This window comes from Chrysemys picta, chromosome 11, assembly GCF_011386835.1.
Source record: "Chrysemys picta bellii isolate R12L10 chromosome 11, ASM1138683v2, whole genome shotgun sequence".
NCBI classification, from domain to species: Eukaryota; Metazoa; Chordata; order Testudines; family Emydidae; genus Chrysemys; species Chrysemys picta.
Window position 1 is genome coordinate 3,338,680 of NC_088801.1, and position 19,726 is coordinate 3,358,405.

Sequence of the window (19,726 nt, forward strand, 5' to 3'; positions counted from 1 at the left end):
TGTTGAAACCCGGCAAAGTCCACGCTTTGCCGACAGCCTGGAAACGAATCTCTCCCGGCGCCGAGCTGGGCCAGAGCCGGGAACCGGATCTGCTCCCGGCCCTTCAAAGCGAAGGCGGCTTTGGCAGCTCCAAGGTGGGGCAGGTGGAGAGGGGATTGCCCTGCTGGGGGCAGGTTTTTCTCCCCCCCCGGGGTGCCAGCGGGGAGATGGGGCTGGCAGCTGCCTGGGGAAATCCGGGCGCTTGGGTTCTTTAAAAAGGGCCAGGCTGTGTGGCTGGGGGAGGATTTTGTAGGCGCCTGGCAGGGTTCTCCTCCAGGCACCGCCTCCTCCTCGGAGGCGAAGGAACTGACCCAAGAAGAAGAAAAAAGCTGGAGTGACGGGGGAAGGAGGCAGGGACTAGCGGAGCGGCCGAGACACACACTCGGATGCTGCCTGCCGGAGAGATGGGCTGGCATCTCCTCCGGCGGGGCTGGCCCAGCTGCCCCACCGCCGCCCCGCGCCCTGGGCTGCCATGCCGTCGGTCTCGCTGAGCCTGCCGGGGGCCCGAACCGGCGCCAGGATGACCTGGGTTTGCTTGTCCTGCATGCTCTGGGTAGGTGGAAGTTGGGCAACCTTGCCTGGGGACAGGCCGTTCCCAGAGCCTTCCCCGGGGATGAAATTCAAGGGGGGGAGGTGAATTGACAGGGGGGCTGGCAAACGACTAAACTGGCAATGCTGCGAGCACTTGGGGGGGGGGTGTAAGGAAATCCCTGTCTCTCCCCCAGGCTAGGCTGTACAGTCACCAGCTGGGGGACGAGACACACTTCCCATCGGGGGAGGGGGGGGCTGAGCCCACGGCCTAGGCTGGGTTGATTTATGGTCTCTTGGACGGACGTTCCCGGCAGGGCAGCTGGAGGGGAGCGTGTGGGGGGCTGTTTCTATCACCCCCCTTGCTCACGCCAGTACATGGATTGATTGCCAAGCGTTGGTTACAAGCGTCTGCAGCCCCGACGGGCGAGGGGGTGGGGGTGGGGGGATAGCAGCACTGTGCCCTAAGAAGGGGGTTCGGCGGGAGGCTGCTTTGCGAGGAAATTCTTGAAGCTCTCAGGGAGCATGTGGCTACCGGTGCTGCTAGCCAGCTAGCCGTGCTGGGGACGGGAGGGAAAGTTTTGGGCTGGGCCCGGCTGCTCTGGTCTTTTCTCCGCTCCTTTGGTAACTGCTCCAGCATCACTTTTTTGGGCACCTGATTTTGCGTTTCGGGGGGGGGGGGGTTGTCCACCTGGGGGTCCCTGCTCTTTCCTTCCCTCTCCACAACCTTGGAGGGAGCTCAGCACCTTGCAGGGTCGGGCCCAGGGAGGTGCCCCCCGGTGTGTCTGTGTCTCGGTGTGCTGTGGGGGGCTGGGGGAGGGATAGTCCGGGCCCCCCCCCGTCCCAGTGCCACAGACAGCGGGGCATGGCCGGGTGACTGGTTGCTGGGGGGAATGGGATCAGATCCTCCTGTGGGGCTGAGCTGGTGTGTGCAGATCTGGGGGGAGGAGGGGGCACCCGGGCTTATGAAGGGCCATGGGGGGCAGGGGGCAGGTTTTTCACTGTTTTATTCTTGTTTTATTGCTGACGGGCCCGGGAGCCTGCCCGTGGCCCCAGACCCACCGGAGAGTCCCTGCCCCATAGCTCTGCTCTGTGTCACTTCCATTCCTTCTGTCAGCCCCCGCCTTCCTCTCTGTCCCCCCAGACACCCCAGTGCAGCCCCCTCGTCCAGCGAGAGTCCCACTCACACCACTGCTGAGACTGGGAGTGGGGGCGCCGGGCTCTTGTCCCGTGGGACGACAGCTGTTTGACAAGCGCCCCATCCTTCCCAGAGCCCCTCTGCCCAGGCCCTCCAGTAACCCCCCCTTGGTAGCACCATGGCCCTGTTGCCGTGGAAATGCTTTTTTGGGGGGGGGGGGGTCCTGGGCTGGCAGATCCAGGAGGGGCCGGGGAAGCTCCCCTCGGCCAGACCTACCTGGGCCCGTCTCCAGCTAGGCTGGACTGAGCGCTGGTCCGGACGGGGCCTGTTCTAACCTCAGGGGGAGGAACCAACAGCCGGGGCAGGTGGATTTGGAGGTGGTCACAGTCCAGGGATAAGTGGGGGGAGTGTAGGAGAATTGGGGACACGACAGCAGAGATCTGCAGCTAGAATGGGGGTTGGAGCTTTCTTCCCCCAGCCGACTCTTTAACGAGCTAATGAATAACCCGCTGCTGACGTCAGGGCTCGTGAGGGAGGGGAGAGCTCTTTGCACCGGTCTAGTCCTGCTTGTTCGGGGTCGAGCTGGGGCGCAGAGGATGCCAGGCCGTCTCTGAGAGGGGAAGCTGGGGACCTGTGCAGGGGAAGGTTGGGCAGGCTGCTCTTAGAGTGCGTTCTGTCTCCTGGATCTCTCTCTCTGGGGCGTTGCCTGTCCTGGGCCCCCCGTCCCTTCCACTGTCGCCCCCTTGCAGGGATCATTGGAGCTGGTGGGGCTGGTCCACCTCTGGCACGCTGGGGTTTTGGTGGGTTCTCAAGGACCTCCATTGCTAGTGAGGAGATGCACGCGGGCCGGGGCAGGATCCGAGTGGCCGTGGGTTCACAGCACGACCGTGGCCTCACTGAGCACTTTGGGGTCCGACCCTGCCGCTCCCGTGGGGAAGGGCAACATCATCTTCGAGCCGTTCGACAGCTGAGTGAGCGGAAGCCTGGGAAGAGGTGGCCTGTGTGATCTGCGTTTCCGAAGCCCCCAGCAGTAGAACCTTCATTGTACCAGGCACAGGCCAAACGAGAGACAGTCCCTGCCTCACAGAGCTTGAACAGAAAGACAGAGGGTGGAGGGGAAAGGGGCACTTGCCTGAGATCACCCAGCAGAGCTAGTTGCAGAGCGAAGAATAGAACCCAGGTGTCCTGACTGCCTTAGCCACTATCCCAGCCAGCCTCACAGCAGCTAAGCGTGGCCGTGCATAGATCTCAGGGGCTCTCTTGGGCTGGGACAGCCTGTTTTCTGGACCTTTGAAAGTGCCAAGCAGGATTTAAAGCAGTGGGAGTGTGGTGAAAAGTAGAGGGGAGCTGCTTCTTTCCAAAATACATCACAAAAATAGTTTCTGAACACTTCTGCCTTGTCTGTATTATTAGGGACAATTCTACCATCCTGCTCTAGACCACAACTAAGTTCTTTTTGTTCCTGATAGATTGAAATCACACATTCTCCTTATTATCCTTAACCCAACTAGCCAATACCTTTAGCTTCCCTTATCAGTTGTCTGCCTGTCATAATGGCTCATTCAGAGACGTTGCTATCAATCCCCCCCTCTTTTCCACATATGGCTGGATCTGGGGTGGAGTGCTCTTTAATGGTCAGAATAAAAGATGGGGAGTCGGGACCCTGGGTTCTGTTTTTGGCTCTGCTACTCGCTTTATCTTTTCACAGTTCTCCTTTTGCTTTTGCCTGTCCGGGAGGCCCGTTGTGTCGATGTTTTGGGGCATGGGTGGGGATGTCACCTCTCGTCTCCTGCTGCAGGGACTTCGATGCTGTCCCTTTCCTGGCTTATCTAGTAGTGAGTCACCTGCCGCCAAGGCCTGGCTTTGCTTTGCGCCGCCTTATCTTAAGCAATTAGAAATAAAACCTAGCGTGACAGCTCGCGGCATTGGGGGCACGCGGGCGGGTGGCTGTGCTCGCCTGGCAAGAAGCAGAGAGTGCCCATGTGGCTGAGGGCAGTGATGGGGCAGCTGAGAGCTAGATGCCTGGAGGAGACCCCAGCACTGGGATTAGCTAGATTAACGCCTTTCCTCCTGTGCTGTGTGCCGGGTAATAATGGGAGAGGACTCCAGGCCTGTGAAACCTAACAGAACCATTGACAGAGGTGCTGTGATTGCCACCGGCATTCCAGCCATGTGCACTCAGACTGACTGCCCGCTGCCTCCTCCAAACTCGTCCCTCCTGCATCCTGTGCTCCTCCTGCCAAGTTCCCTGCAGGGGGCTCCACTTCCCAGTGCATTGTGGGAAAGGAGCAATGCACTCTGGTGTGGCCAGTGGGTTGATTTTTGGTTTGTTTTGGCCGTGTTGTGGCTTAGCTCAAGAAGAGGGGAAGTGAGGAGGGCTGGTGCCCCCTAGAGCGGGGAAGTGACTGTGGGGTCTTGGGGGGCCCTTTGCACCCTGGATCAGTGATAGGTGGTTGACACTTGTTGTCTAGGGTGCAGTCGGTGTCCCAGCGAAGAGGTGGGACGACGCCCCAGGGCAGAAGTGCACGATCGCCTTGTTTCGGGGCAACCCCTTTCTCCTCCAACCCGGTATGATGCCGGCCTGGCCAGGCTGTTGGCTGGGAGCTGTGCAAGGTTGCGGGGTCGATTCAGTGGCTTATTGGTGTGAGGAGCGTTGCTGCGGTCGATACAGTCGGTGTGCGTAGGGGGTGGGGAATGATTCCCCATGGGGCTGGGGGGGGCAGAGTGTGCCCCCTGTTTGATGACCGTCAGTGTCTCTGCGGTTCATGTGGGCAGAGAAGGCAGGTGGGACGAGAGGAAGCAAAAGACCCGGTTTAAATGTGAACCGGCTGAGTCTGGCTGTGTGCACCCAAGCTGGGACATCTCCTGCAGCAGGGACACGTGGACACACACACACATATCAGGGCTGTTCCCTCCAGCAGGGGGCAGCAGAGACCCCCCCCATGCTGTGCACACACTGTGATTGGGGTTCATCCCCTCCAACCAGCTGGCACGCACGGACGCACCCCCCACACACCCCAGGACTGGCCTCTCTAGTGCGGCAGGACTGACGGACAGTTCCCTTGGAAGGAATTTTCCTGACCTAGCTGGGCCTGTGATCAAATGCAGCGGGAGGGAGCGGAGAGAGGCCGGGGTTGGCTTGGAAAGCTCGGGGCTGCAGGCTGCCCGTCGTGTCCCTGAGCCAGGGGAAACTGGCCCTGCATTTCGGCCTCTCCGAATGCCAGCGGCGGGGCTCAGCCAAATCCGCCTAAGCAGCTAATTAGGACGGGCACGCGCTGGGGCTTCTGCCGAGGCAGGCTGGCGAATGGCCCGTGCCCCCAGGGCACATCATTTGCAGCCTTTTGCATCCTGCCAGCCCCCTAATTCCTTCCTCATCCAAGCACGACCTCCTGCACCCCCACGGCCGGTTCCGAGCCTTGCGTTACTGCTGCCCCGTCCTTTGCAGCCGTCCGGATCACTTTCAAAGCCAACCCCTTTCTCTCCCTGGCTCTGCCTAGGCAGAAATCGCAGGGAAGCGAGGCCCTTGTTCCGATCCCAATTCAGGCCCTACCACAGGAGAAGCTTTTGCCACTCTCCTCAATTTCGGTTCCGCCTTGCGGCCATTGCTTCGCCTGTCTCTGAAAGGCAGCCGCCTCTGGGGTGGAGCATGGCAGCTTTTGAACGGCCCACAACAACGCGGTGTGACAGTAGGCTGGGAACTGAGGAAGAACAGTCAAAACTGCGTGGGGAATTCAGGGAGGCAGACTGGAATTGCTGGGCTGATTACTAGGGTATATAGAATACCTTGTCCTACCAAAAAAAACATCATGGGGTCTTGAATGGGCCCTGAAAACTGCCTGGGCCCTTGCGTTGAGATGGACTTGGGTGGTCCCTGGCTCCCTGCCTCCACACATGGGGCTGCTGGCGATGGCTGGAGAGGCGGGCACCGTGTGCAGCCTGGAGGGAGGGGGGTCGTCATGTCAGACTTGGGGTGGCGAATCCCTGGCTTCGATCTCCTGGTGCCGGGACTTGTTGTGTGGGTTGCAGAGCCCTTTGCCGTTTGATGCCGCCGGGAGCGGAATGAGGATAATCGCGGCTAATTAGACAGCGATTAAACTGCCATGATGCTGCTGATTGGGCAGCTGCAGGGTGCTGGGGGGGCACTGGGCTGGCTCCCGTCTCTTTCCTGCCCAGCCTCCCACCCCGAAGTGCAGAGCCGTGCCCGAGCCAGGTGTGGGTCCATCGAGGCCGGGGGAGCCTGTGCTGGGCTCCTGCCTCCTCCCCGCAGTGAGGGAGCGTCTCCTAGACTCCCCAGCTCAGCTCTCTGCGTGCTCCCAAGGGGCGAGGGCACGGGGCCGAGAGCTAATTGACAAGGTCAAGAGGCAAACCCGCCCCCGGCCGCTCGGTCTGATGCCAGGGTTAAAGAGACGCCAGGCTCCTGTCGCTGAGCGCAGACGCCGGGACTCACCGGGCACGGGGGGCTCGGAGACCCTTGTTTAGCCAAGTTGCTCAGCCAGCGGCGTGGGGGATCGGTGTCCCTCCTTGCCGAGCCCGGAGCCCTGCTTGCCTAGCCAGGTAATCGCTTTTCAGTGTATGGTGGGAGCACCTAGAGGTCCCGGCTCAGAGCGGGGGGGCCCCAGGGCTGCCCAGACCCCATCTAAGGTCGGGGGGGGGGTCCGTTGTGCCTGGCGCTGCAGGCTGTCTGAGATGGGGAGGGGGGTCCCGTCGTGCCTGGCGCTGCACAGATCCCCTCCGAGGCTGGTGGCTCCCTTGTGCATGGTGCTGTACAGACAAGTAACAAGAGACAGACCCGGCCCCAGGGTGCTCCCGATCTAGCTGCCCCGGAATGGGGGTCTCTGTTACAGTCCTCCATCGGGGAGCCCAACCCAGGCCATGTGAGCGATCTGGAGCCGGCGGTGCCCGCGCCGGGAGGGTTGGCGCCGGAGTCCGGCAGACCGTTTCCAAGGCCGAATGCAGCCTGGGGGTGGCACTTGGGGCTGCTGGTGAGCCCCAGTCCTAGTGCTGCCAGGGAGGCCAATCCATGCCCAGCGAGCTGGAAGAGTAGGGTGCATGCAAATGAGTTTGTACATGTAAATGAGCCCACAGGTTCATTTGCAAAAAAGGCCACACCTGGAGCTGCCCAGAACCTGGCAGCTGTGAGACGCGGGCGTGGCTGGGGATGGGAGCGGGCACTGCCCACTCCCCACCAGCTGCTCCGCGGCTGGCGTGAAGCTAGTTTGCTTTTCCCACGGGCAGCTGAGCAGGGCCCCTGGGTGGCCGGGGTGGGCGGCAGGTGGGGCTGCCTCACCTGGGGCCGTGCCCGTCCCATGATGGCGGCACTGGGCTGCGATCCCTGCCGGGCAGCGACTTCAGAGGGCTGTCCTCATGCCCACTTCTGCATGAGAGCCCCCTCGGTTCTTCCAGGCCTGCCAGCCGGGGCTGGGCCCCGCCCCGCCCCAGAGGGAGAGGAGCTGGGCTGGAAACAAACAAGCTAATCCCCCTCTCCCGCCCTGTCCCTGCTGGGGGCTTGTTTTGTGTCTGGGTCCCAGGGGCCGGGGCCCGGGAGGAGGGGTGGGAGTTAAGCTGCATGGGAAGGTCTCGAACGCCCCACACTCCTGCTGCGGGGAGGGGGGGGTATCCTCCCCCCCCCCCCCCCCGATTAGGAAGCAGCTCACACACGCCTGGGCCGGGCGCAGGCTGCTCCCGTATGCGCTGGGCATGCCCGAGCTCTGAATAGGAGACATGTCCCCACCCCCTGGGGCCCGGGAAGCAGCAGCTGGAAGGGGCCCACTCAGGTGGCCTCCAAGGGCTGCGCAGAGGGCACCATGGCGAGAAGTCTTTGGCCTTTGCTTGGCTCCGTCATCAGTCTCGCCCTCTCCACTGTATTTATCTTCACAGCTCCCCACTGCATGAGGCAGGGCAGGGCTGACGGCCCCATTGCACAGTTGGGGAAACTGAGGCACAGAGCGAGGCAAGAACGTGCTTATAGTCGCACAGGGTACAGCCGGGGGATTGAACCAGCCTCCCTCGCAGCAGCTTTACTGCCCCGGTGCTCCTGCCACAGCAGGGTTGGAAAAGGCCTGCCCTTCTCCCCTGCCTGAGGGGGCCTGAGCACTGCAGCTGGGTTGCATGCACAGCCAGTCCGGTCCCTGCCAGCTGTGGGGAGCCAGGGTGCGGGCCGGGGGTCGCCTGCTGGCTCTCCAAGTCTCCACCCCTAGCTGAGATGGAAAGAGTGTGTTCCTGGGGGCTCCGAGGCCTGGCCGCCCGTGCAGCTCAACACAGGGGGTAGGTAATGCCCAGCCCCACAGAGGCCCAGAGATGCAGCCTTGTCATGATCTGGACTAGTAGCGAGGGGCTGTGGGCACGGTGCTCTCCTTCTGTGGCGGGTGGTAGCCCCTTTCTTACCTCTTCCTGCTGGTCTCCGTGTGCCCCGCTCTGGTGCTCTCCTTCCAGCCCTCACTGGCAAAGAGCACGCAGGCTCCTCCGTGCTATCCGTGCCCAAAGAACGCCCCCTCCTCTCCGCACCTGGCCAGATGCCTGTGGCTGTCCCCGTCCCACCCCGGCCAGGCCACGGTGCCCGGAGAGAGCTCCAGCAGCAGCCCATCGGTCCAGCCACACGAGGTGCCGGGAGCCCATCCCCCCAGCGTCCCACCCTGCCCTGGCTCCCGAAGGAGGCAGAGCCCCATGTGAAGTCTCTGTCCTGCCCTACAGCCCACACCGTGGGATCAGTCCTGAGAGATGCCTCCTTCCCCAGCCTCCCCGCAGGGCCAGGGACATTCTCACCCAGTAGGGGGAGCTGCTGAGTGCAGGAGACAGGCCTGTCCCAGCAGCTGGGCGCAGACTGGGGAACTCACTGCCACTAGAGGAGAGAGAGCATCCCCCAGCACTAACACCCACCCGCGAGGGGGCCTGGCCTGGCGCTGGTGGCCATTACTGGTCTAGATAGGGCTTTGGTTGTCAGGAATGGGGGGATTTTGTTTGGTTTAATGACTTTCCCCAGAGGGGAGGAGGGGGTGGGGGACTGCTGGGGGCCAAGTCGCTCGGCAGAATAGATCCCCCAGTGCCGTCTCCTGGCTTCGGCGGCCGCTGGCTGCTTCAGCCGCCCTGGGACACTCACGTGACCCAGCTGGGGAGGGCGCCGAGGTCACCCCCGCTCGGCCTCTGTGGACGAGCCCCTTTGGGGCCCTGAGGGAGGCCGGCCAGGGGGTTGGAGGTCAAGGTTTGGAACGTTCCTTGGTGGCTCTGTGAGCAGCTGGCTCTCGTTAGAGTCCGGGGGGGTGGGGGGGGAAACGCGATGAGCAGGGACAGGAGCCGAGTGGCCGGTTCCTAACTCGACCCCGTGTGCAGGGCTGCCGTCCCTGGGTCAGCGCCTCGAGCCGGCCCGAGCTCCGGGGGTGATGGTGGATCATAATCACCCCCCCCTTCTCAGGGAGCCAAGTTACCTCCTGACCCCGTAGATGGTCTGAGCTGCCTCCCGGGGTAGGGCTCAGTGCCCCATGGCACATAGGGGCGGATGAGCCCTGGTGCCTGGTTCTGCGCCCGAGGAAGAGCTGTGTGATCTGACCCGTCTCCCCGAGAGTCTGGTTTGCTGGAGGTGGCCTGGAGGTTCAGAATACAGGGGAGGGGTCCCTATGAAATGTGTCTCTCCCCATCTGGCTGCTCCGGAGCCCCCTGCTCTGTGCCAGCGGACGTCTGGCGGCCCGGGGCGACTGGCCGTGTTCCCCAGCAATGGCCACTTCTAGGGGAGAGTCCAGCCTTGGGGGGCCCAGTCAGTCCTTGGCATCTCCGCTCCGCCTGCCCGCGAGGGGACCAGATTGAATCATCTAGTCCGACCCCCTGCTCAAAGCAGGACCAACCCCAACTACATCATCCCAGCCAGGGCTTTGTCAAGCCGGCCTGAGACCCGCCAGCTGGCATGAGCTCTCGGCCCTGCCCCCTAGTGACCAGCAAGTGAAGGGGGTCTCAGCCCCCAGGCCTATAGCCCGCCCTGCCCCCTCCCTTCCTAGGGGTCAGACAGGCTGGCAGGGGTGTCTGTGCCCACGCTGGGCGCCTGCCGCAGAGATCCAGGGATTTGCAGGTCCCTCCTCTGCCCGGCGGCTCGCAGGGTGGGCCCAGTCCAGGGAGTGGTGCTTGGCGGGGGTGGCTGGGGGTGGCTCAGCGGCCTGGGGGTGGGGAGGGCGGGGGGGCGGCTCGCAGGCTGGCTGCAGGGCAGCTGTGGGGCGGTTGGAGGAACGGGGAGGAGCCTGGGATCCAGACGCAGGGTTTATCGCCCTGACAATGCCTCATTCTTCAGGCCGGCTTAAATAAACAGCCCAGGCTGCAGTCTCTCTGCAAGGGGGGGGATGTTTGCTGATCCAGCTCGCTTCACCCTGCAGCCAAGTCAGTCCCCTGGGCGATAGCCAGAATTGGCCGGGCCCGGGTCAGTCCGGGGTTAGCCAGGATCGGCCGGGGGTTAGCGAGGATTGGCCGGGCCCGGGTCAATCCGGGGTTAGCTGGGATCGGCTGGGTCCAGCTCAGGCCGGGATCGGCCGGAGGTTAGCCAGGATCGGCCGGAGGTTAGCCAGGATCGGCCGGGCCCGGGTCAGTCCGGGGTTAGCCGGGATCGGCCAGGCCCAGCTCAGGCCGGGATCGGCCGGGGGTTAGCGAGGATCGGCCGGGCCCGGGTCAATCCGGGGTTAGCCGGGATCGGCCGGAGGTTAGCCAGGATCGGCCGGGCCCGGGTCAGTCCGGGGTTAGCCGAGATCGGCCAGGCCCAGCTCAGGCCGGGATCGGCCAGGCCAGAACACCAGGTTTCCGTGTTGTGCCCATTGCTGAGGTTACTGGGGCAGGAGGCAGGAACCCTCACCCCCTCGCCACCAACAGCCGGGCTCTCCACGGGCACCCAGGTTCTCGCCCCGGCTTTGCCTGCTCCAGGGCAGGGCTTGAAGCCGGGCGTCTCTGGCGCCCTGCCCGTGGGGAGCCCTGCCCCCCGGGCTGTTGGCAGCACCCAGCCATCAGTAAAACCGGCACGTTCCAGTTAAATGTTTTGCTTACGTCGACCTGGCGCTTTCCGACACGATACCCGTTTGGTGACGAGTCGCTGAGCAGATGCAGCTGGGGGGAGCTGCCCTGGAGCAGGGGCTGCCCCGAGAGCCCCTCAGATCCGTGGGGCGCCAGCGAGGGGGCGAACGAGGCCCTGCGCCGGGACGCGCGGCCGGCAGGGGGGACAGTGGCCTCATCACGGCCCTAGCTGGGCCCTAGGCTGGAGCTGGAGCTGGGGCAGGGGGTCTGATCCCCTAGGGCCCGGGTGTGGGGCTGAAGCTGCCTGCATGGCAGAGCTGGGCCCCCAGGTCGCTGACCGTGTGTGGGGCCAGGGCTGTCTCTGGGGCAGCCCCCCGTCCTTGCTGCGGGGAGTCCCCCGGGGCCCTGGCTAGGCTCCCAGCACGTTGGTCCCCTAGAAAGGCTCTGAATAGAGGCATGGAGGCCCCCTCCCGGGCCTGGGGCAAGGTGGGATCTGAATGCAGATGAGCTGCGGCCCAGCGGCTCCTGTGTCCTGGCCACGGCCCTGCCAGGCCGGGCGCACGCTGCCAGCCCCTATTCTGCATCTGTCCCGACGCCCAGCCCTGGCGCAGACAGAGCCTCCCATGCAAAGGGGCCGGCATGCTAATGAGCGCAGCGTCTCCAGCGGCCCCCGGAGGGGGCGGGGGCAGGGGCAGCCCAGGGGCCTGGACAGGCTGGTGGGGAGATGGGGCTCCTGCTTCCCACCCAGGGGGAGCTGGGGTCTGATTCTGCTGTGGCTGAGGGCGGGGGGGGGTCCCATCTCACTCCCAGTTAGTCAGCGTGAAATCGCAGTGGGGCTTGGCACGGACTTGTCTTAACTGGTCGGTTCAGCTCCAGGGATGCTCAGAGCTGGGCTAGCAGAGGCTGTGGGTCGGGAGTGAGGGGCACCGGCGGAGCTGGGCAGGGGATCCCAGGGCTGGGTTAGCAGGGGCTGCGGGTCGGGAGTGAGGGGCACCGGCAGTGCTGTGGGGGGAGCCCAGAGCTGGGCTAGCATGGGCTGCGGGTCGGGCGTGAAGGGCACCGGCAGAGCTGGGGGGGCAGGGCTGGGCTAGCAGGGGGTAGCTCGGAAGCGGGCTCTGGGCCCCCTGGGCTAAGCTCTGGCTGCCAGCGAGGTGGGCACTGAGTCTGGGGAGCAGCTCTTCCCTCTCCCCGGCAGGGTTGTGGCTGGGCCCTGCTGGTAGCTCTGCCGGAGGCCGTGGCCTGTAATGTCACTGGGCAGCCAGGCCAGTCCCTGGAGCGCCCGGCAGGACCGCCGGGGTGGGGGGATCGCGGCTGGGATGTGTCCCTGAGCCCAGGGAGAGACGGGGCAGGCCTGTCTGGGCGGGCGCCTGGCGTGCTGCCGAAGGGCTCTGGCACTCTGCAGGGCGGGTGAGGGCCATGGGGGGAGCCGGCCTGGAGTCGGCTGCGGGAGGGAGGGGTGAGAAATCCGTAAACCCCACAGCAGGTCGGTTCTCCTACTGGTCTCCCCTTGGGGTCACCTTGTCTGTGCTGGGCCAGGAGCTGCCCAGAGATCTGGCCCAGATAGCAAACCCGTCTCTAGCGTGGAGCTGCTGTTGGCCCAGTGCCCGGCTCAGCCCTGGACTGGCTCTGCGGCGGGGGCAGACGGTGGCTGAAGGTGCCAGGCGTGCCATGACCCTAGGGAGCCAGCGGGCACCGATCTGACTGGGGAGGTTGGTGTCCAGCCAGTCACCTAAGGCCTTAATTAGCCGTCAGCATGCCCGAGGTAGGGAGTGCCAGCCGGCCGGGTCGCTTGGGAAACCTTCAGCCCCTGCTGCTCCGGATCCTTCTCCTGGAAGGGTTCCCAGCTGGGCAAGTTCTCTACCGCCCCGTCCGGCCCCTTGCCCAAGCCGGTGTAACGATGCGGTTCTGGCGGGCCCCAACTGAGAGTGCCAATTCAGGACAAATCGCTTAAAACAGGGCAGTTACAGCCCTAGGCTGGGGTTTTTCCACCTCTAAGGCAAACCAAACCAGCCAGCCAAAGAGGACTTTGGTTTCACCCCACTGGCTAACCACAAGTCACACAAGCAATTCCTTTAGACACTCCAGCTTCCCAGTATCACCACCAGTGCCACTCGTTATGGGGACAAATGGTTATGAAAACCAATACCCCAGTAAAAGAGAAAGGTTCTCCTAATCCCAAAGGACCAAGCCCCAGACCCAGGTCAATATACAGATCAGATCTTACCCACAAATCACGCTGTTGCCAATCCTTTAGAATCTAAAATCTAAAGGTTTATTCATAAAAGGAAAAAGACAGAGATGAGAGTTAGAATTGGTTAAATGGAATCAATTCCATACAGTAATGGCAAAGTTCTTGGTTCAGGCTTGTAGCAGTGATGGAATAAACTGCAGGTTCAAATCAAGTCTCTGGAACATCCCCAGCTGGGATGGGTCATTCAGTCCTTTGTATAGAGCTTCCATTTGTAGCAAAGTCCCTCCAGAGGTATGAAGCAGGATTGAAAACAAGATGGAGATGAGGCATCAGCCTTATATAGTCTTTTCCAGGTGTAAGAACATCTCTTCGTTCTTATTGTGGAAAATTACAGCAAAATGGAGTCTGGAGTCACATGGGCCAGTCCCTGCATACTTTGCTGAGTTACAAGGCGTATCTGCCTTCTCTCAATGGGTCAGTTGTGTAGCTGATGGTCCTTAATGGGCCATCAAGCAGGCTAGGCAGAGCTAACACCAGTTTGTCTGGGATGTCTTCCAGAAGCACAGCATAGGTTTGAAATACACACAGTATAGAGCCAATATTCATAACTTCAACTACAAAAGTGATACACACATATAGACAGCATAATCCTAACCAGCAAATCATAACCTTGTCTTAGACACCTCATTTGACCCCCTTTATACCAGATTTGGTGCCACTACAGGACTTTGGTTGCAACAATGATCTATATGGTCCCAGATTAGATCAATAACATCACACCCGGGCACTTTGGCTGCCTGCTCCTTGATCCCTGCTCTGGGCTCGGTCACTGGACTCTGCAGGGGTAGTTCTGGCTCCCTGGTTGGGCGTGTGGCACTTCCAGAGAAGAGGGGGGGCTCTGGGAGGGCGTGCGGAGCTCCCTGCCTCTGGCACGGCTGCTGCCTGCAGTTCTGCCCGGTGGGGGGGGGCCTCCCCCAGCCCTGCGGGGAGTGTGAGAGCTGGATCCGGAGCTCCCGGCGCTGTGCTGATTCCCGAGTCCCCTCCGTGAGATGACGCTGGTGCTGCTCCTGGGTCGCCCGAGCGGGCGAGAGATCAGAACAGGCCCCGCTGAGCCCCGGCTTTACCAGGGGCTCTTGTCTCCTGCTCCCGGAGCCCCGAGTCCAGGGCCGGTTAACCCCTGCCGTGCTGGGCTGGGAGGGACGGCGAGGGGTCAGAGCGTCGCAGGCTGGGATGCTGAGAAGGCACACGCTCCTTTCTCCCCATGATGCGAATGCAGCGTCTGGGGCCTGGCCTCTCTTGCGATGCTCAGATGAGTAACAAACGCTGCCCCTGCTTTTGGGTGCAGCTTTTCAAGCAGGAATCGTCATGTCAGGTCACCTGCTACTTCTCTGGTGTCCCTGGTTGGCTCCCCCGTCCCGTGTGCCGAGAGGCGATGGGTGAGCCCGTCGGCACTCGATCGGCACGCTGACTCTTCCAGCCTCGCCCGCCAAGCCGCGGGGCTCCGAACCCAGGAAGCGAAGCTGTGAGTAGCGATGTCGCCCCCTAGCGAGCGGCTGCAGCTACACGGAGGATAAAAGCCCTACTACTGGGGCGTTCTCTCGCTAGCTCCGAAGCGCCGCGGCTCTGCTCCCAGGGCTGCGGGTCGGGAGTGCGGGGCCAGTGGCTTTGCTACAAAGGGCTGTTGGAGGCCGGGTTGCTTCCACACGCGCGTCAGGCTGTGCCCAGGGGACTGCCAGAGCCGGGGAGCGCCCCTGGGCTGCCCTGGGTGGGGCGTATGTGCTGGGGAGGGAGCTGTGTCCGATCCACAGCTGATTGAAGTCAGTGGAACGGCGCTGATTCATGCCAGCTGGGGGTCTGGGCCACTCTGGCTTTTTGGGGTGACCCTCCCCCAAAATCCAGGGGCTTTGGAGGTAGCAGACCTGAGTGGGGAGGGGTCTGGCTTCAAGTGGCTGGCACTAGGGGTATCTTAGCCACATCTCTTAGGCTTGTGCTGTGTCTGTCACTGTGGTCTCTGTGCAAACTACCCCCCACTCCCCGCAACCCTGCAAAGGGGCAAAAAGGAGAGAGGAATGTTTGGTTCAATGTTATCGGGTGTCACTGTAACGTCCCAGCCAGCGCAAGACACCTGGGGCCCGGCCCGGCCTCTGCCCAGATGGCCCGAAATCTGGCCCAGCTGTTTGGTGGCTGGGCTGGAGTTCTGGATGTCCGCACCAAGGTTATGCAGGGAGTGTGTGGATCAGCCCTCTGGTGGGCCGTTGTGAATGGAGGGGGCGTTCTCCCCTGCTCCATAGGGGGGCGCTGAACAGCGCAACAGGGTGCGGCCGGGGCAGGGGTTTGCACGGGGGAAAGGGGGCGGAGCTCGCTGGAGGGTGGGCGGGCTCACGCCGGCCGCGGGGGAAGGGTGGGACTCAGAGGGTGAGAAACGCCTGCGTCCCCCGCCGGAGTTGGAGGACGTGGCCTCAGTTTCCCCAAGCAGTCGCCGGCGCTAGAACCTTAAAGGGGGGAGAACCAGCCGGTGGCGAACACCCACGTGCGGTGCGTAGTGCCCCTTTAAACAGTCTGTGGGTCCCCGGGCGGCGCTTCCTGTGTGCCTGGCTTCAGGTCTCATCCTCACTGCCTGCTGCTGGGTCTTGGCTCTTTACAGAACAAACCTGAAGCAGCCGTAGGGGCACCGGGGGGCGCCGGGCTGGTAACCGAGGGCACCAACCATCCACACCAGGCCGGGCCTGGCTAGGCACACGTGGCTGCTCTGCCTGGCGTCCGGGAGCTGCAGGAACGTGGGCCACACTGAGCACTGCCCAGGGGCTCATGGACTGTTTAAAGGGATCCCTCCCGATTTCTAGGCACTCCATGTGTGCATAAGGTGGCCTCCCTGCCCCCAGTTTGCTGCCAGAGGAGCAGGGGGGAGGGGTGTGGCTGGAAGTCAGAACAATTCCCCAGAGCTAGCGCTATACCCATTTACACCTGCTGAGGATTTGGCCCATAATCTTTTCCTCATGTAGCAGTGAGTTCCACAGGTTAATCGTGCTGCATAAACAAGCGATTCCCTCTGACCCTGCTGTTCAGTGATGTTGCCTTTTTCTTATTCTTGGGATCAATCTAACCCCTCGGGGGTCAGACTCCACGCTCACCTGAGCACGGGGGGCAGGGTGGGGCAGATACTCAGCTGGGGCAAATCAGCATCTTCCACCGACCCCAGGGGAGCTGCACCAGTTTGCACCTGCTGAGGAGCTGTGTTTATATTCTGTGGGAATGGGAGCCAATCCATTGTGCTACTAGAGGGGAAACTGAGGCACGGGGTGGTGAAATGACTTGCCCGAGGCTGCTGACAGAGGCAGTGGCAAAGGCTAGGTAGAGCGCTGGGATTCTGATGTCTGTGGTGCTCAGTCCGTTGCTGGTAACGGGGGGGGGGTCCGTGGGTTGGAGCCTGGCCGTGGGTGACTGACCGGTCTCCTCTTTGCGCCCCCACAGCCCGAGGACCTGGAGGCCCCCTCCTCCCACACGTTCAAGGTGAAGAGCTTCAAGAAGGTGAAGCCATGTGGGATCTGCGGGCAGGCGATCACGCGGGAGGGCAGCACCTGCCGAGGTGAGTTCACAGGCTCCAGCGTGACCAGGGAGTGGACTGGGCCTGGGCCAAGCTGGTGCTGCGTGGCGGCCGCCGTGAGATGAGCTGGGGAGGTCTCAGTCCAGTTCCCAATGGAGGAGAGGAGAGCCCAGAGCCGGGTTCACAGCCAGGCTGGTGGTGTGATCAGAGGAGCTAAGAAGGGAGCGACTCCGTTGGGGTGGGGCACGCGGGAAGCTTCCCCTGTCACTGCCTCTGTTGCAGGATGACCTGGGGGCATCAGTGTCCAGAGCTGCCAGTCTCCTTCCACTGGCACCAGACTCCCACGTGGCACCGCCGCATGCCTGGGAGCATCTAGCCCTCAGCCAGCCCTCTACAAAGTCCATTGATGGACCTCGTCTCCAGGAACTTCTCTTGTTCTTTTTAGAGCCCGGTTATGCTTTTGGCCTTCACACCATCCCCTGGCGATGAGTTCCACAGGCTAAGACATAGAATCTCAGGGTTAGAAGGGATCTCAGGAGGTCATCTAGTCCAACCCCCTGCTCAAAGCAGGACCAATCCCCAGACAGATTTTTGCCCCAGATCCCTAAATGGCCCCCTCAAGGATTGAACTCACTACCCTGGGTTTAGCAGGCCAATGCTCAAACCACTGAGCCTTCACTCATTTCCCCGCCCCATGTTCTGTCTGATTTTCTATCCCTTTCCTAGTTCTTCTGAGCACGCTGCTAGACTTTTTGACGGCTGCCACAGACTGAGCTGAAGTTTTTGGAGAACTACCCACGGTGACTCCAAGATCTTTCTTGGGTGGTCACAGCTCATTCAGACCCCGATCTTGTCCATGTCGCGTTGGGATTATGTTTTCCAATGTGTGTTATTTTGCACGTATCAACATTGAATTTCATCTGCCATTCTGTTGCCCGGTCACCCAGTTCTGTGAGATCCTCTTGTAGCTTTTCGCAGTCTGCTTTGGACTTTGCTATCTTGAATAATTTTGTATCCTCTGCAAACTTTGCCACTATGCTGTTCACCCCTTTTCCCAGGTCATTTATGAATACGTTGAACAGCGCTGGTCTCACTACAGACCCCTGGGGGACACCACCATTTACCTCTCTCCACTGTGAAAACTGACCATTTCTTCCTACCCTTTGTTTCCTGTCTTGTAACCAGTCACTGATCCATGAGAGGACCTTCCCTCTTATCCCACGCATGCTAACTTTGCTTAAGAGCCTTTGGTGAGGGACCTGGTCAAAATTTTCTGGACATCCAGGTACACTACTTCCTCTGGATCACCCTTGGACACATGTTTGTTGACCCCCTCAAAGAATTCTAATAGATCGGTGAGGCGTGATTTCCCTTGACACAGACTGTGTTGACTCTCCCCCAACAGATTGTGTTTAGTTATATTACTGATAATTCTGCTCTCTACCATCCTTTCAGCTGCTTAGCCTGGCATGGAGGTGACGCTCACCAGCCTGTAAGTGCCAGAATCGCCTCTGGAGCCTTTTGTAAAAATTGGTGTCACATTAGCTACTCGCCCGTCCTCTGATGCAGAGGCTGATTTCAATGTGGTGCCATTGCAGTTCTCCGGGCTGGCCACAGGGTGGCACCCCAAGTCTCTGCATCAGGGAGGGCTGTGGGTGTGGCTTGCTGGCCAGGGCTGGATAAAGGGGGCTGCACCTCTCTGGGGCAGGAAGGGGCCATGTTTGGTGTGCTGGGCTGGGACACCCCCCCCCCCCCCCCCCCGTCCCCTAGGGATCTTCCCAGCTGCTCAGCCCCTAAGAACCATCTTGGCCATGCCCAGCCTTCACTGGGCACTGGGGGGCCGGACCCTGGGGACTGGGGTGGGTAATTCCCCTTGTCCATCAGTGACTACGTGGCCAGCAGCAGGGCCGGCTCCAGGCACCAGCCCACCAAGCTTGTGCTTGGGGCGGCACCTGGAGGGGGGCGGCGTGGTGCTCCGGCCGCCGGGGACAGCGGAGCCCCGGGAGTGAGGGGAGTGGTGAGTGCTGGTTTATAACGAGGCAGGCGTTAGCAGCGTGTTCCTTCCCTTGTGCAAGTCTTGGTTTTTTCCCGTCTTTAGAAAAATGTTGTCACCAGCAGCCTCCTGCTGCCTGTGTCCAAAGAGGTCCCACAGCAAAGGGGCTTTATACACCTAGGGGAATAATAAAATGAGTGAGCAGATCTCTAAAGTAACAAGACTTGACTTGACTTCCCTTCCCTCCTCTCCTCAATCTTCTGCACAGTCACACACACTTCCCATTACTTCCCTACAGCACCTCTGGAAACTTCTTCCCAGGACTTTGCATGTTGTGGTGACCCCGTTTTAACTGTTATCCACCCACCCCAATCAACGCCTACCTAAAAAAAACTCCAGGATCAGTCACCTGTTCACCTGCATCTCAACTTGACATAGTCGGCATAAACAATAAGAGTGATTTGTCCTCTTCTCCCATAATGCCCTGGGGTAAGAAGATGCAAATAAAGAAGAACCCAATACTATCCTTCCACCAGTAGATGGCGCTATTAACTTCTGCATTTGTTAGGCTAGAGGGCCGGAGCTTAGCTGACCCTGACATATGCATCATTCCCAGCACTCCAGCCCCGCAGCTGTCCCAAGCAGCTGGTGGCAGTTCCAAAGCTGGCATTGCCCAGGGCATGATCCCCCAGCCACCCCCCTCCAGATGCCAGTGGCACACGCTGATTGGCTGGCAGCCTTTTGGCTGGAGCTTTCCTCGCTCTCTTGGCCAGAGGGGAGGAAAGAGAAATCTGCGTTCAGCAAGTGCAGGTCCTGGTTAGTGAGAAACCCAGGGCCAGGGTTAAAAAGAAAGGGTCTGTTGGCACTCGCCGTGGGCCCGGATGTGCCGCCCATGGGGCCTGGGTCCCGCAGCAGCTGTGCGCATGTCGCGCTGCCCACCCTGGGCGGGATCATGTCCGACTGCACTAGCCAGGCTGGGTTGGCCCTGGCCTGGCCTGGTGGGTAAGGCCCTGGAGTGGGATTCAGGAGATCAGGGCTAAATTCCTGGTCCTGCCACAGGCTCTTGGCCCAGTCACTTAGTCTCTCTGGGGATCACATCCTGCTTGTGGCTGTGTCGATGATCGATTGCCAGCAGGGCGAGGACGTTCTCTTACTCTATGCATGTACTGCACCTAGCGCGGTGGCACGTGGATCTCGCTCGAGCCCTCTAAACATGTTGCTGGAATACAGTGAGTAGGTGGAGGTACCCTGGTACCGCAGCCAGTAACGTTACCCATTCGGCACAGGGTACTTCCCGGTTTGCCTTTCGGAGTC

The 19,726-nt window shown here is 61.4% G+C and overlaps 1 protein-coding gene across 15 annotated transcripts in view; it reads left to right on the top strand.

Moving 5' to 3' along the window:
- Positions 1-376: 376 nt before the first annotated feature.
- Positions 377-19,726, top strand: part of TNS1 (tensin 1) — a 251,427-nt gene continuing 232,077 nt past the window's right edge. For 8 of the 15 annotated variants that reach the window (XM_065561379.1, XM_065561382.1, XM_065561388.1 and 5 more), the window contains exons 1-2: positions 380-592; positions 16,347-16,461. In XM_065561379.1, the coding sequence (XP_065417451.1) occupies positions 512-592; positions 16,347-16,461 (196 nt within the window). In that variant the 5' untranslated portion in view covers positions 380-511. Of the gene's footprint in view, positions 593-16,346; positions 16,462-19,726 lie in introns of all 15 variants that reach the window. The other 7 variants (XM_065561387.1, XM_065561386.1, XM_024104764.3 and 4 more) reach the window with 5 other exon arrangements.